Source organism: Falco cherrug, chromosome 4 (assembly GCF_023634085.1).
Source record: "Falco cherrug isolate bFalChe1 chromosome 4, bFalChe1.pri, whole genome shotgun sequence".
Taxonomy (NCBI): Eukaryota; Metazoa; Chordata; class Aves; order Falconiformes; family Falconidae; genus Falco; species Falco cherrug.
In genome coordinates this window covers 643,943-660,576 of record NC_073700.1, presented here as the reverse complement: position 1 = coordinate 660,576, position 16,634 = coordinate 643,943, and the positions used below count along the sequence as shown (strand labels likewise).

The 16,634-nt window shown below is 47.5% G+C and overlaps 1 protein-coding gene and 1 long non-coding RNA gene across 3 annotated transcripts in view; one reads left to right on the top strand and one right to left on the bottom strand.

Annotated features, from left to right (window-relative positions):
- The first annotated feature begins 1,634 nt into the window (after positions 1–1,634).
- Positions 1,635–11,245, top strand: CISH (cytokine inducible SH2 containing protein). The gene is made up of 3 exons (XM_005435554.4): positions 1,635–2,921; positions 7,362–7,588; positions 8,109–11,245. Exons 1-3 carry the CDS (start codon positions 2,875–2,877, stop codon positions 8,609–8,611), a joined length of 777 nt encoding a protein of 258 aa, XP_005435611.1. The 5' UTR covers positions 1,635–2,874; the 3' UTR covers positions 8,612–11,245.
- The window catches only part of LOC129735920 (uncharacterized), a 43,671-nt gene continuing 31,210 nt past the window's right edge, over positions 4,174–16,634 (bottom strand). For both annotated transcript variants that reach the window (XR_008731915.1, XR_008731914.1), the window contains exon 2: positions 4,174–6,480. This is a non-coding gene — a long non-coding RNA (uncharacterized LOC129735920). The remainder of the gene's footprint in view (positions 6,481–16,634) is intronic.

Below are 16,634 nucleotides of genomic sequence, written 5' to 3'. Positions count from 1 at the left end.
TAATTTTGTAGATAAAATGGCACAGGATTAGCCTGAATAAAAATTTTGAGGGGGCTGCTAAAAAAGTTTCCAATGAAAATGAAAGCTCCTTTCATTAATACTCATATGCATCAGCTACTTCAGTTTAATTTTCATCTTTCAAGGTCCTGCAGGGCTCACAAGAAGAGCGGCACAGACCTAGTGATTGCAGGTGGAAAACCACTGCATGAGAACGCAATGCACGCTGGACAACAGCGCGTCCACACTGGTGCGGACACCTCTGCTGCTTCCACAGGGCAGGAATACAGAGCTGCCGGCTGCAGCCTGCCTCTGCATGTTTCCACTGCACAGTCCTTAGCAAGCTTTCCTGCTCCAGAGACACAAATGGCTACTCAACCAAGGGCACAGAGCTTGCACACAAAGACTTTTCCAGAAGATGATCACTAGGTGGAGCCCAGTTCTAAGTAAAAAAACACGTCAAACTAGCTTCTCAATGGCAGCGCTGCTGCAGCACTCCTACCTTCTGGCACGCTACAGCTGTCCTCTCCAAGGCTGAAGATGAAATACCTTCTGAACGTGCAGGGCAACTGCAGCTCGCAGGAGGCAGCCGCCACTTCCGACGCTCTACTCAAGCCCTGCTCACACCCGCCGTGCTGCTGCACCACTAACGCAAGGTTTAGTAATGGCGAATTTGGATACAAAGGAGCACATGCGTACAGGCGTCCCCCTGCAACCCCGAGCCACAACTGCCAAGGTAAGCCTTCCAGGGAGCTTGTGACTGCTGTGCTTGCTGTCCGCAGGAAGGGTGAGCCTTGACACTCCTCTGCCATCCCTCACCTCTCCTGTGAATTTACACACAGTCGGATGGAAGCGTGAGCTGAAGTCCGTCTTAGGCTTAGAAGCAAACTGGTCAAGGGGTGCATGTGTGACAACATTCACATCCCTCTTGGGTACTTAGATGGCCCTCAGCACCTCTCACTTTGAATAGCTCAGCGTTATTAGTGGCACTCATTACTGCACTGGCCCTGCAGTGGTCAAGAAAACGAATGTTAAGCCTGCAGAAGGCTAAGCAGCTGCTCAATCAAACAGCAGGGAGTTAAAGACTGAGTCATGAGCTGAGCACAGGCTTCCTGCTGTCAGGCTCATGCCCTGCCTGTGAGAACAACCTTCTAACCCTATCCTTATCATTACCCCCCACCCCCTGCTCCTGGTCCCATCCGCTTTGGTTCTCAACAGCACCGTGATTACAAGTGGTTTTAAATACTCAGTCTGCTTCAATGGAGATGGCACACAGCCCCTTCTCACGTTTGCTGTTATCTCTGATACCTGCAGAGGTGGCAACCCGAAGCAGGAAAAGAACAATCAAGCTTTTGTTATAAAGTGTTTAAAAATAAAGGGTTCAATAACCCGAAACGGAACTAAGTATTTCCTCCTGGGTCACCCACATTTAACCTGACAGTGATCTACAAGCGCAGGACGACACGGTGGTGGTGTAACCTTTTCCAGGAGCCTCAGCCGAGCTGAAATCCAAATTCCCAGGGGATTCCCAGGTGGCCAAGGCACGGGGGACCACCCGCGCCGTGTGCCCGCCGTGCCTGCGCTGCGGACTGCGCTGCCCGGACGAGCGGTCCGCAGCGCAGTGTGCCCCGGGGGGCTGCCGCTGCGGCGGGGAGGGGCTGCGCCGGCTCGGGCCGCTGCTCCCTCGCCCGTGTCGCATCCCAGGGGAACGCCCGGTAGCCGCGGCCCCCCGGCCAGCCGCCAGCGGCACAAGCGCTCCCGCGGCCCCCCGGCTCGGGGGAGCGCAGAAACGCGAGAAGGGCGCCAAACCGAAACGGAACGAAATGTAAAAATGCAAATTACGTGTTACAAAATACAGAAATTTGAAATTAAATTTGGGGGTAAAAGTACAAATAAATGCATGGAGGCTACAAATGCGCCGGGCAGACGCGGGGGACGGCCCGCACTGGGCGGCCCCGCGCATGCGGCGGGCGGGGGGCGGGCGGCGGCGCCCATTGGCGGGCGGGGGGCGGGCGGCGGCGCCCATTGGCAGCGCGCGCCGCGGCGGCCCCGCGTTCCTGGAAAGTTCTTGGAAATGGATCAAAGGCGTTTCCGCGAACACGCGCGGCCGGCAGCGCCCCGCCCCGCCCCGCGCGCCGCTCCGCTCCGCGCGCCGCTCCCGCCGCACCCCTCCCCCGCCGAGCCGTGCTGACATCAACGCGGCCGTTATGGACACAGCTATTTATACCGTGCCTCCTCTTTTTTTTTTTTTTCTTTTTTTTTTTTTTTCCCCTTTCCCCCCGCGTGGCTGATATCGGAAGAGTGATGTGAATACAATGCGATTCCAGGAATCCCTCACTTCCTGGAACAGATTAAAAGGGGCACACAAAAGATTACTTAGTAGGTCTGGTGGTGTGGTTTTTTTTTTTCCCCGCCGAGCTTCATTACTTCTGGAGTCAGTGAAAGAGCAGGTTGCTGCTCTGCCGGCTCCCCTCCCCTGAGCCTTCGGGGAGATATTATTTATTGCTATTTATTTATTACTATTTCAGAGCGCTCCGAATATTTTTTTCTAAGAGGCTGCTCTGAAGGCAGAGTAGTTCCTCTTTAAATAGATGTCATTTCCCTTTTCTGTGGTGATTTTAAAAACTTTTGTTGTTGTCGCTTCCTGACGAGCCGCCGGCGGACGCGCTGCTCCCGGCGCCGCGGGTGCGCGTTCCCCGGCCGAAGCCGCCGGCCGAACTGCGGCGCTGCCGAGGCCGAACCCGAACCCCGCCAGGCCCGCGGCCCCCCGGCCCCAGCCCCCACCCCAGGCCGGGCCCAGCACGTTCCTGCCGGGAAGCGAAGCCGAAGGAGCCGAGGAGCAGAGGAGTGAGCGTTTCCCACCTTCTTCAAGACTTCATGCTTTTCCCTTGGTCCAGGAGTGACATGATCCTCTGCGTTCAGGGGTAAGAGCCTTTGCAGTCTTCTGTTACTGTGTGCCCGCTGCCGGTGATCAGGGACACCAGCCGCTGTGCCCAGCCGGCTGTGACCGCGGTGGACGCGGCCAGGGGCTGCCCGAGCGCGGGGGTCCCGGCTGTACCTTTTAGGTGCCACAGCCCAAACCATGGGGCCATAAAGTGTTCCCGATTTCCGCGCTTCCTACCGCTGAGAACCGGGGCGGTAGCCAAAGCCGCTGGGGGAGCGAAGCCGAGCAGCAGCGGGAGCGAGCGGTGCGAGCCGGGCCCCCCGCAGGGCCCCCCGCCCGGGTCCGCTGGGAACAAACCTCCCCGGGCTCACATGGCTTGGTCTATTTCTAAGTAAGCAGTTATGCTAACCACATAATTTAATTTTTTCCTGTTGCTGTTACGGGTAAGATTAAATGCATGTCCAGGCAGGCAGGCTTGCGTTCTGTAGAATGCGGCTACCACCGCTGTCCAGAACAGGCAATGTCCGAGCCCCTTCTCCGGCACCGGTGCCTCGTACCCATGTGTCGGCTCTTCAGCGTCTCTGTGATGGGCTCAGGTCACCAGCACGTGTAGATACCTGGTCTGCGGGAATCATCCAGCGCTTTCACACAGGCTACGTATCTGGAAATTGTCAGCATTTGTTTCAGCCTGAGCCATGTCAGTGTTACCTGTCCCTCCCGTGCTCAGCGGATTTTCCTGAGAGGCACATGTGCCTTGTCTGCTTTAAATGACCAAAGCACGGGGATTTTTCTGCCATTTTTCCCCAAAATCTGTTCCACAGACAAGCAGAGCTCATGCTTACTAATACTTTCCTACTACTCAAGTAGGTTTCTTTTCACTCTCATCTTTAGTCTACCGCTGCAGTTCCTGTAGCCACAGCAAAAGGGAATTAATTTTTCAACTTGGGTTTTGTGAAACCTTTATCTGAAGCTTTACTGCTTCCCTTCACCATTAATAACCTGTTACGTAGCCAGATGTGTAAATGACTGTCTCTTAATACCTTTTTCTGTGATCATTTATTGCTCAGTTTTCGTTATCCTGTAGGATTTTGTATATCCTGGCCTCCATACTTTCCCTCCTATTCAGACCAAGCTCCCGTGGGAGTCACGGGATGTGGCTGATGGAAGGGAGAGCAGCTTGACACTTTTCCTTGTGCTATTTGTACTGTGTTACAAAGTTTAGCTTATCAGCAAAGTAACTGCAAAGCTAACACTAAATGATATCAGACATCTGATTCTCTTGAACTTTCTTGGCTTTCCAAGGCTTTCTGAAACGCTGCTTGCCAAGGCACAGGGAAGTTCATTTGCTGTTTGTCTCAAGACTTCACACAGACTGCCAGCTGGACATCCCATATTTTATATATTTGTCTTCTTCCTCATGGCAGCTGTGGTACTAATGCTTTACTCTGTTCAGTCCTGATCCTCCACCATGTCTCTACTTTCTGTCTTACAAGCACTAATTTTCGAATACTTACTTTGCCCCATTAAAGGGCTGACTTTTTCATGTCAGCATACCTTTTCCAACATGTTCTCACCCCAGCAAACTCTTTTAATCCCTCTTGCAAATGGAACTTGCATAAAAAGTTTTAGTCTGCCATTACTTGCCGATACCTCTGCTGTCCTGTCCCTGTGCTTGGAGCTTCTTTGTTTGGGCACAGCAGTGTCTCTTCTTTCTTCAACCTATGTACAAAGTTGTTCAGGACACCAGTGGGTCTATGAGAAATTCTAACCCCCTCCTCTGTTCCACTGTACTCCTTCAGCTGCAGTAGGGTGAGAGAGGGGCATAAGGCAGGTATATAGAAGAAAACGAGGAGAAGTGTAAGCATGGCCCCGCTCTGGCTGCAGTGGAAAAATCTCCACAGTGACTGCATGGGGTCTGGTCTCCTTTGGCTTCAAGGTGCCAGAAAGTGTCAGGCAGCAGAGAGCAAGCACAGTGGCAAACCTCATCTCGAGCACATGGGCTCTGCTTCAGAGAAATCCACGGTGGCTCAATAACAGAAACCTACTGACAAATTCACACAGTCATACCTTTTGGAAGGCTGAACTATGAACTGGTACAGCCCTTGAACAACTCTGCAATGAATCAGGAGTACATTTCCCTGTGTAACAGCTTTGCTATTTCTCCCTTCCTTCCCAGTCTTGTAGCCAATTCCTAATTTCCTCTCCAAAGCAGGTATATAAAATGAAAAAAAAAAAAAGTATTTCCATGCAAGGAACAAAACAAGTTTTCTTTGTTTTAAAAACCTTTCCCAAAGGGTTTTCCAGAAAAATTTTCCAGGAGAAAAGAAGTTCAAAGAGACTTGGAATTTGGATTACAGTATTCAAATTCTGAGGAGTAAGTGGGTAGTGAGCGGTGCAGGACTGACTTGACTTAACATTGGTCACAGACATTTTCGGCTCAGTGAACAGTGGGTATAAGAATGCACCTGAGAGTGAATGCTCTGCCAACAGTCCCGTGTAACACCCTCTTTGCACAGCATGAGCTATTATATTAGGTTCAGTACAGGGAAGGATCTACTTTATAATCCTTCTTGCTCAAAAAGGGGGGAAATGGATCAGGAATCTCCTTCCCCCAAGAAGGCAGGTAGCTAGACATTTGTGAGGACCATGACATTAGGACACCTAAATATCTTTAAAAATGCAGCCCTCAACACCTACAGGTGTAGCTCAAGTAGCACTTAAAAAAGAACTCAGAGGTTTCCTCTCCAGTGATCTCCAGGTATAACAGTACATTCACATCCTCAGTGAAAGCCACTGAAAATGCAGTCCCTGTGATCAAGGGTGCTTGGTGAAGATAAGGGCTGGCAATCACTTTTATTAGGTTTGCCTTCCGACCTATTAATAGAAATTAAGAAATGAGGATCCAATACCATGAATGCCAAGTAGATATCCTGCTTCTGAAATGTGATTTGAAGTATGGAAAAAGGAAGAACGTTCTTTTCTAGAAAATACCAAAAAAAGTGAGGTTTTGCCATATATTGCATGGCCAAGAAGTGTCTCTGTAGATTCAGTTTTACTGGTGCTTTTACAAAAACCTTACTCCAAACCTATATGGTCTTCTTAGAAATGCAGAGTCATGGAACTGGGCATGGCTCTCGCTCACAAAGCATTGTGAAGCTGTTTTCAGTTTATCTCTAATCTACTTCCCCCCAAATCCTTCCTTCCTGCTGCTTGTCCCATACTTGAAACTCAGCAGTTTGAGAAGGTGGAGTGCAGCTATCACCAGGTGCAGATCAGTTTACAACAAATTTATGTGCATGCCTGAAGTGTCACTGTTCACGTAAAACACAGAGAAGGAGGAAGATCAGGAGGGAAGTGCTCATGACTTCAGTCTTCTTCCGCTTCTCCCCTCAGTGATGTGGGAGGCGGTGGCTGCTGCCTTCACCATCACCAGCAGCTCCAGCAGTGCTGTGACACTCTCATGTTGAGGACTGTGTTGTATTTCTCTGGAAACAAAGACACCTTTTATGTTAACTGTCCGAAGGAATGTCTCAAGCGAGTGCATGTGGGGGACACAACACAGGACATGCAGCAGCACAGGGCACACAGAGGCGAAGAGCCTAGAAGAAAAGACAGAAACTGATGGTTTTGCTCAGGAGCTTGCCTAGGAGTTAAGACTTCTCTGGCCCCCAACATCCACCTTTCCCCTAGAGCTCTGCCTTCCTTTAGGAATCTCCATGCTGCAAAGAAGGAGCACCCATGGCCCACGAGGGCTCCAGGCTCTGTGAAACTGCACTTAGATGCTGAATGGCTACACTAACACGCTCTTCAGGCCACAGAGGGATTAATGTTCACAGCAGTCCAGTCATGGCAGAACCACTTACTGCTGTAATCCCTGTGGGATTACAGCTGCATGGAGATCTCTGCTGTGCTGTCAGACGCTAGGGTCTGTGTAGTGCACAGGCTTGGTTGAAACAAGAATTCCCATTATTCTACTACAAGATCAGCTCACCCTGAGTTCTAACAGACACATTTAGGATCAGGTCAACCTTGAGCAGAAAGCGGGTGGGACAAAACCCAAGCTATTCCCAATTCTGCTTCTAATTATATTACAGTGAATGACTAACAATCTCACTGGCAGAAAAAGAAATGTTCCAATGTTTTAATGATGTAAATGAAGCTGTAATGCTGCTATGAACCTTCCTGCCTCTGCAACTACACATTAAAAGGCAACATCTAAATATATCAGGTTTCAAATCAACTTAAATTGCAAGATAAACCACCTTTTACAAGGTGAAAGAGGCCAGCTCTCTCTCCCTGTTTCTAAGCGCCCATCTTTAGTGGTGTAATTTTTCCCCCCTTGCCCCTCTCTGAAACATAATCGTATTGAGGATCTGTTTGTAAAACATAACATGTTGTAGTACAATGTAGCATGCACTGAAAAGACACTGCAACCTATTTCAAGGCAAGGAAAAATAGCAGAATGTGCCCTTCATTTCAGACCTCATCCTTTGCTGGCAGAGGAGAAGATCAGGAGAGTGTCACTCAGGGGCATTGCAGTGGAATTGTCAGAGCCCATCATGCAGCCTCTCCCAGTTATGACCTTCCAGGAGGAGTCCACACCAGCCTTTACAGCACCAGTTCCAGACAGCAACCCACCTCAGACACGAGACCCTGAAGAAGACCTTCTCTGCATTGCAAAAACCTTCTCCTATCTGCGAGAATCTGGTACGGCTCTACTCACAAAGTCACGGGGTCAGAAGGCTCCAGTGAGCAGGGAGCCAACTCTGCAATCTGAGCGCTAAGGAGAATCTCCTGATCCCGCTTCAGATGGGAACCTGGTTCTGTCACAGCCATGGCTGACTCTTGTGGGTGCAGCTTGTCTTATCTGCAGTCTCTACAAACTCGTGTCATGAAGTAATTCATGCTTACAAGTAGTGTAAGCAGAAGGTTTGTCTTTTGTAACTGAATCAGGAGAAAGAATTGCAAAAAAGGCCCCTCTTCCCTGTGAACTGCAATAGCTGCAAAAGTAATCATTCTCATCCCAAGCCCCAGCACAGCAATGACAAACATAGGTAGGAAACCCTTAGAACTTGACATGCTCTTCATTCCTGAAGGTTTTACCGAGTCTGGGCCAGGTTGCTCCCCAGGTCCTTGAACTCAGTAGGCTTCAGGGCTCCCCTAAATATATTGCCAGTCCTTTAATATGTTCCTTCCCTAACAAATTCTTTCTTGGATGCTTTTCCAGGTTGGTACTGGGGATCCATTACCGCCAGTGAGGCCAAGCAGCATCTCCAGAAGATGCCTGAAGGCACCTTCCTGGTACGGGACAGTACCCACCCCAGCTACCTCTTCACACTCTCTGTCAAGACAAATCGAGGTCCCACCAACGTGCGCATCGAATACACTGACAGCAAGTTCCGGCTGGACTCAAACTACCTGTCCAAACCTCGCATCCTGGCCTTCCCAGATGTGGTCAGCCTTATCCAGCATTACGTCATGTCCTGCACAATGGAAAGCAAGAATGAGGCTCCTTACCCGCCTCCGTCTCCTCTACCTCCCATGCAAAAAGAGATGGCAGCAGCTGCAGTACACTTGAAACTCATCCGGCCACTCAGCCGCAAAGACAACATCCCCAGCCTACAGCACCTGTGCCGGCTGCGGATTAACAAGTCTACAGCCGACGTGGACCAGCTCCCTCTGCCCAGGCGGATGGGGGACTATTTGAAGCAATACCCTTTCCAGCTCTGAAGCAGGGCCGTTATATCTCAGGCATGACAGACACGGACAGAAATAAGAGAACTTTGTGTCTTTGTCCCGCTACAGCGCGGCATCAGGTGGGCACAGTAAAGACCTGATTATCAGCAGAGACTGCATCCATCTTTCCTCTCCCCTTCTCTCTAAATCCATTCCAGCACCAGGGAGGAGTTGGTTGTTTCAGTGAGCAACGGGACACAATCTGAGCTCTGAACCTCAGGCTGCGCCGACAGTGGCTATGAGAACGTGCTGTAGGCATGTGCACACTACTTGAATTTCAGAGTTGCTGTGACACCGGGAATGTTAACGTTGTTATTTTTGCTATTTATTTCCATGGCAGTTTCTCTCCTCATGGTATTTTAAAAGCACCTTTTACTTTATGGGTTTTTGTTTCTTTTTCTTTTGTGACATTAGAAATAGAATAAATGCCCCCAGCCAAGTGGCAGCCAAAAATCTGTGGGAATTTGGTTTTGGATTCACATCCAAATAGTACCTGTTTGAGTCTGTCTCTGTAACAGGTCATGGGAGTCCACATCCAAACTCCTCCAGACTTCTGGGATATGTAGTACTCCGCTGAGACTGTATCTTAGACCCACCTCTACAGAGGTAAAGATTTTTTTTGTTTTTTTGTTTTTTCTTCTTTGGCTACAGGGGGCTTGGTATTGTAACCTCAAAGCACAGTGGTAGCTCCCAGAGATGCATGCTGCATCATAGGTTGTGGACAGGAGACTTCTTCAAGGAAGCCCTTCTTCCTTGAGACCTCTGAGCAGAGACTCTGGATACTGAGCTTGGGCCAGGGAGCACTCATCCCATTTTTTTTCATCTTCACCATCTCCAAAGAAAGTTTGTGACAAGACATTTAGAAACAAGTAATCAGAAAACAAACTTTCTTATTTGCAGGCAGAGAGATTTGGTTTCAGAGCACTCTGCATTTGGCTTGTGTTTGGAAAGTGCTGTTCCCTGACACTGTCCTTGTGAGACGTGGGGCAAGAACAGGGACTCCTTGACGAGGGGTTCAGAGACAGCTCTGCTGAGCTGCACCAGTGGCACACACGCCTTCAGGATATTTATTTATTTATTTCTGGGAGGTAAAAAGTTAGAAGCACCTCAGTAGGAAAGAGCTGTCCTTCCCCTCTGCTAACATAATGCCAGACTGCCAGTTGCTCTGCTTCTGCCAGCATTATTCACAAGCCATGCGGCTTCAGTCACAGCTAGGTTCTAGCACACACTGGAAACCACAATTCGAGTTTTCTGCTTGCCAAGGAGGGAGACCTCTCCTCTCCCTTTCTCTGACTTGCATGTTTGTTATCCTTAATCAGATTTTTCACTCTGGGTTTACTTCTCACACCCCATCCCTTTCACTCCCCTGCAAACGAAGCACAACGGCTCTCCGTTGCTCTTTTGCAGATAGGAGGGACAAACAGCAGATGTGATCTACCCAAAACCAAGCATAGAAGGAGAAGTTGCCCCTTCCTCTTCATTTGCTTGATCCCACCACCTTCCCAGCCTGTAGGAGCCAGTCCACGCCATCAAGTGAGAGTGAAGAAAGGAACAGGCAGGTCTAGAGAAATTATCTTTTGGATTCTTTTGCCCCCAAGACCCTGTAATTTGATGATGCATGAACCAATGTTAAGGATTCCTCATTCATTTCTCCCTGGGACTGTCTCTCTAAGGCTCTGTAAATTAGAATAGACAAATCCCAGCTATACCTGAGGGTTGGGAGCAGAGGTGGAAAAGGATGGGATGGTGACCTAAGAGGCAAGCTCAAAACATGGGTGGAGTTTCTTCCACCCTATCTTAAAGCTGTCCAAAGGGACAAGATGGCCTGATGTGCTTAGTCAGTGTCTTTTTTTTTTTTTTTTTTTCCCCCTCCACATTTATACAAGTTTGTGCTCTTGCAAGCTTTGGTTTTGATACTTTGATGATTGACAGTGCATGTGTGATGTCAGGTTTGCTTTTTATTATATCCTTCCCTCTTGCCCCATATGGCAGCAACTGTGGGAAGGTACTGAATGAGAATGAAAACTTAAAAGGCAAAACAAAAAAGAAAGCTTTTTATTTCTTTTTTTAAATAATATAAACCATAAACCACTGAAAAGGCTTCCTTTTATCCAAACACCTCTATCTGCCTGAGGACACTGGGAACAAGGAAACCACAGCTCTTCAAGGGGCAGCAGTGATCTCAGGAAGCCCACATGGCTCAGCCACAGGCTTGGTATCTACAGCGTGTGAAAAATCAGTTTGAGAAAAGTACAGCGGGAAAGGGCAAGTTGTTCAGCGCTCTGAAACTTGCCTCCCACCTGATCTTTTCTCTGTTGGGGGTAATGAGGAAATCAAGCTTGCAGGTTTGACCTCATTGGCCCAAGAAAGCCCATGTAACAGGAATGAATGCCTGGTTAATCCCCCAGCAGGACGATGCAGAGGCTAAGCTGAAGGCTGTAAGCTCATATGGGCAGGGACCATCTCTGTTGTATGTTTGTTCCGCATCTAGCACAATAGGGTTCTCTAGGTGCTACTGCAATACAAAAATAAACAACACAGTTACTCCAAAAAAGTCGGTTTCTTCTATCTTGAGACAGTTTGTTAAAAATCATTTGACTTGGATTTTAAATAAACATTTTAAATATATTTTTAAGCCACTCAATGTAGAAGTCTTTGGTAAAATCCAAATGGATGAATTGATTTCCTATTCACAGAAATCCTCCTCAAGAAAAGCGGGCAAACTCTTGACCATTTTTTTCAAACAAGACACAAAACCCTTAAACGAAAAGTAAAGCCTTTCCGATACTGGGAGAATCAACACCGAAACCACCATCAGTGTGGGCCTGATTTCTACACACACCAATGAGCAGACCCTAAGTCCCAAGTTAAAGAATGTCCCCTTCAGACCTTACTAATGACATAGAAAAACACAGGACTGATTTTTGGATTGCTTCTGTGTGCCGTAGAAAACCATTACAATCTAGGGGAAAGGAGATGGAACATAACTCGAATTCTGGCAACTTGTTTACAGCAGGCTGCAAGTTGGCCCCAAATTAAAATTCTGCTCATGGCAAGTGTTGAAAGCCAAGACCTCAAAGGCAGGCAATGTTTTGGGTGGGAGACCCATGGCATCAGCTTTTCCCCCCACGTTCTGCTGCTGCTGGGCCTCAGTCTGCCTGTACTTGCATTCTGGCCCAGCGCCTTTTCCCCTTCTCACCATGCATGAGACACAGCAGGCGGGGAAACCACCGGGGAACTGGGTCTGCCCTGTGGTGTCAGAGGGTGCAGAGGCCACCTCGTCCGTCCTGCCCCTGTGAAACGCAGGGAACACGCTGAGGCAACCCCACTGCTGGTGTGATCCCACTGCGGCCCCTCCGCACTCGCGGCCCAGGAGAGGAGCTCCCGCCACAGCCCCCTGTCCTGCTGCGAGCAAGGCCCACATGTCTCAGCTGCTGTCAGTGGTGAAACATGCTCAGAAAAAAAACAGAAGCCAACTAGTTCTTCTCCATCATTCTCTCTTTCTGAATCCACTGGCTTCAAACTTCAAAGTACTGCTTTAAACTATTCCTAAAGCATGGGCTGTCCTGGCATTTGCTAGCAGACATTGTTCCCACAACCTCGCCAACACAAGTCTGTGGGCAGATTTCCATTGCACCCCAACCAGGAAATGTCGGCAACAGAATAATCTGCTCAAGTTTAAGTTGTTAAACAAAAACAATCACATCCCTCTTGGTTTTACAGGAAATGTGGAAAGGGAGCTAGACAGGGTGGAAAAAAAAAAATGCAATCAAAGGGGAAAAATGACAACAAAGGGAAGGAAAGGCTGCATCCACCTTTAAAAGAGAACTTTGAAACCCCTGGGAAATACTGAAAAAGATGCAGCATTTCTGACACATTATTAAGTAATTTCTTAATTTCTTAGCTGGGCTAAACTCTTCCCCCAGCTACACACATGAAACCCCACTGCTCCCTTTCCGCAGGTTGAAGGCAGAAACGACTGGCATGAGTCAAGCCGATACACAACTGCAGACACACATGGTTTTACTGCAGCAGTTGTTATCTTAACAACTCCCACTCCGGCATCTTCAGCACATTTTGTTAAAGCAAACAGGTTCATGTTCTGAAAACTCCTGCACCAAACCTCTGTGCAGACTGAACTGATTTTTACAACAGAGTTCCACATCTCTGGAAACAGGAGCAGACTGACTTGGGAACGCAGACTGACCTTTATAATCGCTGAAGCCCAGCTGCAACACCTCATGCAGCGACACCTGTATAGTTTGCTGAGCCAAGGCACAACAGTTTGGCTGGATTCTCTCTTGCTTTGCAGTTTCTGACTGCAGACAGAAACATGGACGTGGAGCCCTCACTGAGAGTCTGAAAAGTGGACTGATAGGATCGGAACAGAAATCCCAGCCCATGATGGAAGCCACACTACCATGGCTCACTGCCACAGCAGAAATACCCCACAGTTTGTCAGGCACATACGGTATCATTTTCTGTCTTAAACCATCAGCCTTCTGAAACAGCAACACATGCAAGGGAAAAATAACCTGTTAACATGCACATGTTCCTATCCTTTCAAACTTACTGAAATCTTATTCCTTTCCCCAGATCCTCTCAAGTGCACAACTTCCCTTAGCCCAAGCCAGATGAACCAGCAAGAAATGAAATGAATCAGCAGAATGTATTTAATTCTCTTACGACAGACATGGTCAGATGTTTCCAGCACCAACCTATTACATGGCATTTTTAGTCCAAAATCCATTGGCAGTCTTACCTGCTACCTATGAAACTGAGAAAATTAAAATTGAAATTAACTGGATACTGTACGTATGGCTCTTCTGCTCTGCTGAATCATGTTCTTGTGTTCAAACCAGGTAAAGGCCAGTTACCACAGTCCCTGCCTGTCCCTCCCTGATGCCTGTGCCGCACCTGCAGTCCTCCCAGGAACACACGGTCCTCCTCCCCAGCCCTGAACTCATCAGCAGTCCAAAGGTCTGGAGCATGAGGTAAAGCAATACCCAGTACAGATCTGATGTGCCAGAGCAACTTTGGATGCCAAGTAACATCTTCAGTTCCTAGCAGCATTATCACAACACTAATGTCCTACTTTCAGCAAACCCCGCCTGCCATTCACAGGAGAAAATGAAAGGAAAAATCACCAGACTACGCAGCGCCTTGTGAACCAAACCAGCCAAAGGTAAAAATAAGGTATTATTTAAAGAGTTCTCTCCTGTCCTTGGGCAGAAACATTCATCCTTTTGCCTTTTTCTGTTCACAGCAACCTAGCACTGAATTGTTAAGCAGGAGTATGAGGGACCCCAGTCGTCCAGTGCTGCCTAACGGCATGATAGCAAAAAGAGGGCTATGCTGCTGCTAAGTGTGTTGATAACACGTTCAGACTCAGACTAATTTCTTTTGAGACATGTCTACATTCTGTCCACACCCAGTCCTGCCTATTTATTTTTTTTTTATAATCACAGGTGCCAGAGTGTCAGGGAACGAGACCGGGTGGAGGCCTGGTTTTATCTGGAGGCTAATGCTGCCTCATGTGAACCCCATTTTGATCTCCCACTTACGCTTCTTGAGAAACACAAGGATCGTGTGACTTCTGCTACACACCGCACAAACAAGTAAGGCGAGTGGTCCTCAGGAGCAGGCATAATCCTGCAACATCAATCAGACATCCATCATCTCCTCCGCTATACATCAAAAAAGAAGTTTAAAGAAAAATGACAAAGTGGGCCTAGGAATAAAATTAGATTAGAGTCTTTCAGTATTCACATCACATAGACTGATGGGTGTATACAAACATATATTCCAAATATTTGCAAGAACTAGTTTGGGGGTTTTTTACTCAAAAAAAAGATTCTATTGTTTAGAGGAAAAGGCTACTGGCAGGCAAAATGTAGACCAGACAGAAGAAAAATAATTTTAATGGCTTCACTGTTAGCCTGGGCATTAAACTTCAAAAGGAAACCATGAAAAGTAAGTAAACTACAATTTGGATTTTACATAATAACATAAAAATTAATCTTAACATAATAATTTAGAGGGCTTTTAGGACAAGGAAAGGGGAGGGAATACAACAAAACTTCAGAACTTAGCGAATATTCATTAAAGATGGGACTCAACAAAAAAGGAAATTTTATTGCAAACCATTGGTGGCTGGCTTAGTCCTTGCAATTTCCTTTTAATCAGCTGTGGTAGCGGTCACAGCTGGAGACAGGTTGTTGGGCGAGATGGCCCACAGGTCAGCCCTACACAGAGCTGGGTCTTGCATTCTTACAAATCATCATTTGAATAAATTAAATATAGAAAAGACCAGACCCCATGTAAGCAGCCTGCCCCAGCAGAGGGAAGTATTCAGTCAGAGCTGCTCCCAGCCTGACAAATCAACCCAGGTTTGCAAAAAGGCTTCCCCTTGTGACCAGTAACTGCTCTCACCCTTTGCCTCCTCTTGCTCAGACCTTGCTGGGTTTTCTCCTGAATGCCATTATTTCCTCAGTGCAGTGTAACTGCACTTTGCAGCAGATCAGATTTGAGTTGCAAAATGAATGCAATGTCAGTTTTTAATTTAAAAATAGCTATTTTAAGAGAACACTCTATCTAGGCAGAAAAGGCATTTGCTCTAACGCACCCCTGTGCAACTACAGTGACAATAGAAACTTGAAATAATACTGGGTACTGCAGCATTAGATTGTCCAAACATGTAATCGGAGACTTGGTATTTCTCAAAAACCTATGATACAATTATGCTAGACGGAAGGACAAAGGAAGAGCTGGTCAACCAAAAATCAGTGGCAGAGCTCAGCCAGGACTTGAGTTTCTTGGACTCCAGCCTGGCAGTCTGCGCAACTCCATCATGTGATTGCCTTGATCTAGAAGATATGCTGCAGCTTTTCCAGTTGTGGCCGTCGGAGAAGTGCTGCTCTTACTGAAACTGCCCTGCCTAGGAACTTGTAAAACATAACAGGCTAAATCCAGGCTTGCTTCCCATTGAGTGTGATGGGAATTACTTTCCTTCAGGGCTGACTTTGCTCTGCTGAATATTCCTAGTTTTACAGAAAAGGATCTTATCCCTGGTGTAATTCTGACATGAATTTGTCATTAAGGGAAACCGTAACACTGAAGCGCAGGTTACTTAATACAAGAAAAACCTTCCTTCACACACTGCCCCACCAGCACGCATAAACCCTAGTCTGGACATTTCTTTTTTTAAAATTAAAAGGAAAGCTCACCATGCATTGGACAATTAAGTTCTGGCTTCACTTGAATTCACCTACAAATGGGCCAGCCAGATATTTGCAAAGCTACTTTGGGATGTAAACGTTAGTCCGTGGAAAACTGAGCAGACAAACCTGGACTGATCTCAGCAAGCTCATTTCATGTTGGCTAAGAGAACTTTCAGTGATGACAACTCCTAAAAACAACAGATCTGGGTTGTACTTGTGACAGAGAGCCAGCAAGAGCCAGCGCTGAGCTCCTGGGACGTCCTCCCACCCCCCGTCCCTTGCTGCATGTCCTTTATAGGCTCACTCGATGTAATAGCTGATCAGAGAGGCTGCGCAGTCTTTCCTGTCAGTTTTGTCTCTTCCCTTGAACAGCAATATGGTTTGAAATCTAGTTTACAGAAGGCAGAGCTATGTTTATACTTGTCAGAAGTTACCCAACTTGGCAATGGTTCTTCCCGTCATGCCCATGTCGCCACAGTCAACGCTGCAGAGGCAGTTCCAAACGCCAGCTCCAGGCCCGTAGGTATGGTGAATAAGCACAGTGCGCAGTGCACATGCTATGTGTTTGCACTTGTCTAAAAGTGTTAAGTAGTAATAAAAGGTGGTGCTATGATTAAAATGTAAATCCGGAAAAGCCTAAAACATGACCTAATATTATTTCCAGGGAACTTTTGGGAAAATATCTGTAACTCTTTTTGAAAATACCTCCCTCTCTTCTAAGCCTTTGGTTTTGGAATACTCCTTATGTTCTTTTAAGACTCTCTGCAATTCACCCCTCTTTAATTTCCTTCCCTTCA

Bases quoted from the DNA above. Each gene is read 5' to 3' on its own strand.
- CISH (XM_005435554.4), top strand. From the start codon at position 2,875: ATGCTTTTCCCTTGGTCCAGGAGTGACATGATCCTCTGCGTTCAGGG. The intron at 2,922-7,361 runs GTAAGAGCCTTT...CCTTCATTTCAG, and splicing joins ATGATCCTCTGCGTTCAGGG to ACCTCATCCTTTGCTGGCAG. The intron at 7,589-8,108 runs GTACGGCTCTAC...ATGCTTTTCCAG, and splicing joins CTCCTATCTGCGAGAATCTG to GTTGGTACTGGGGATCCATT.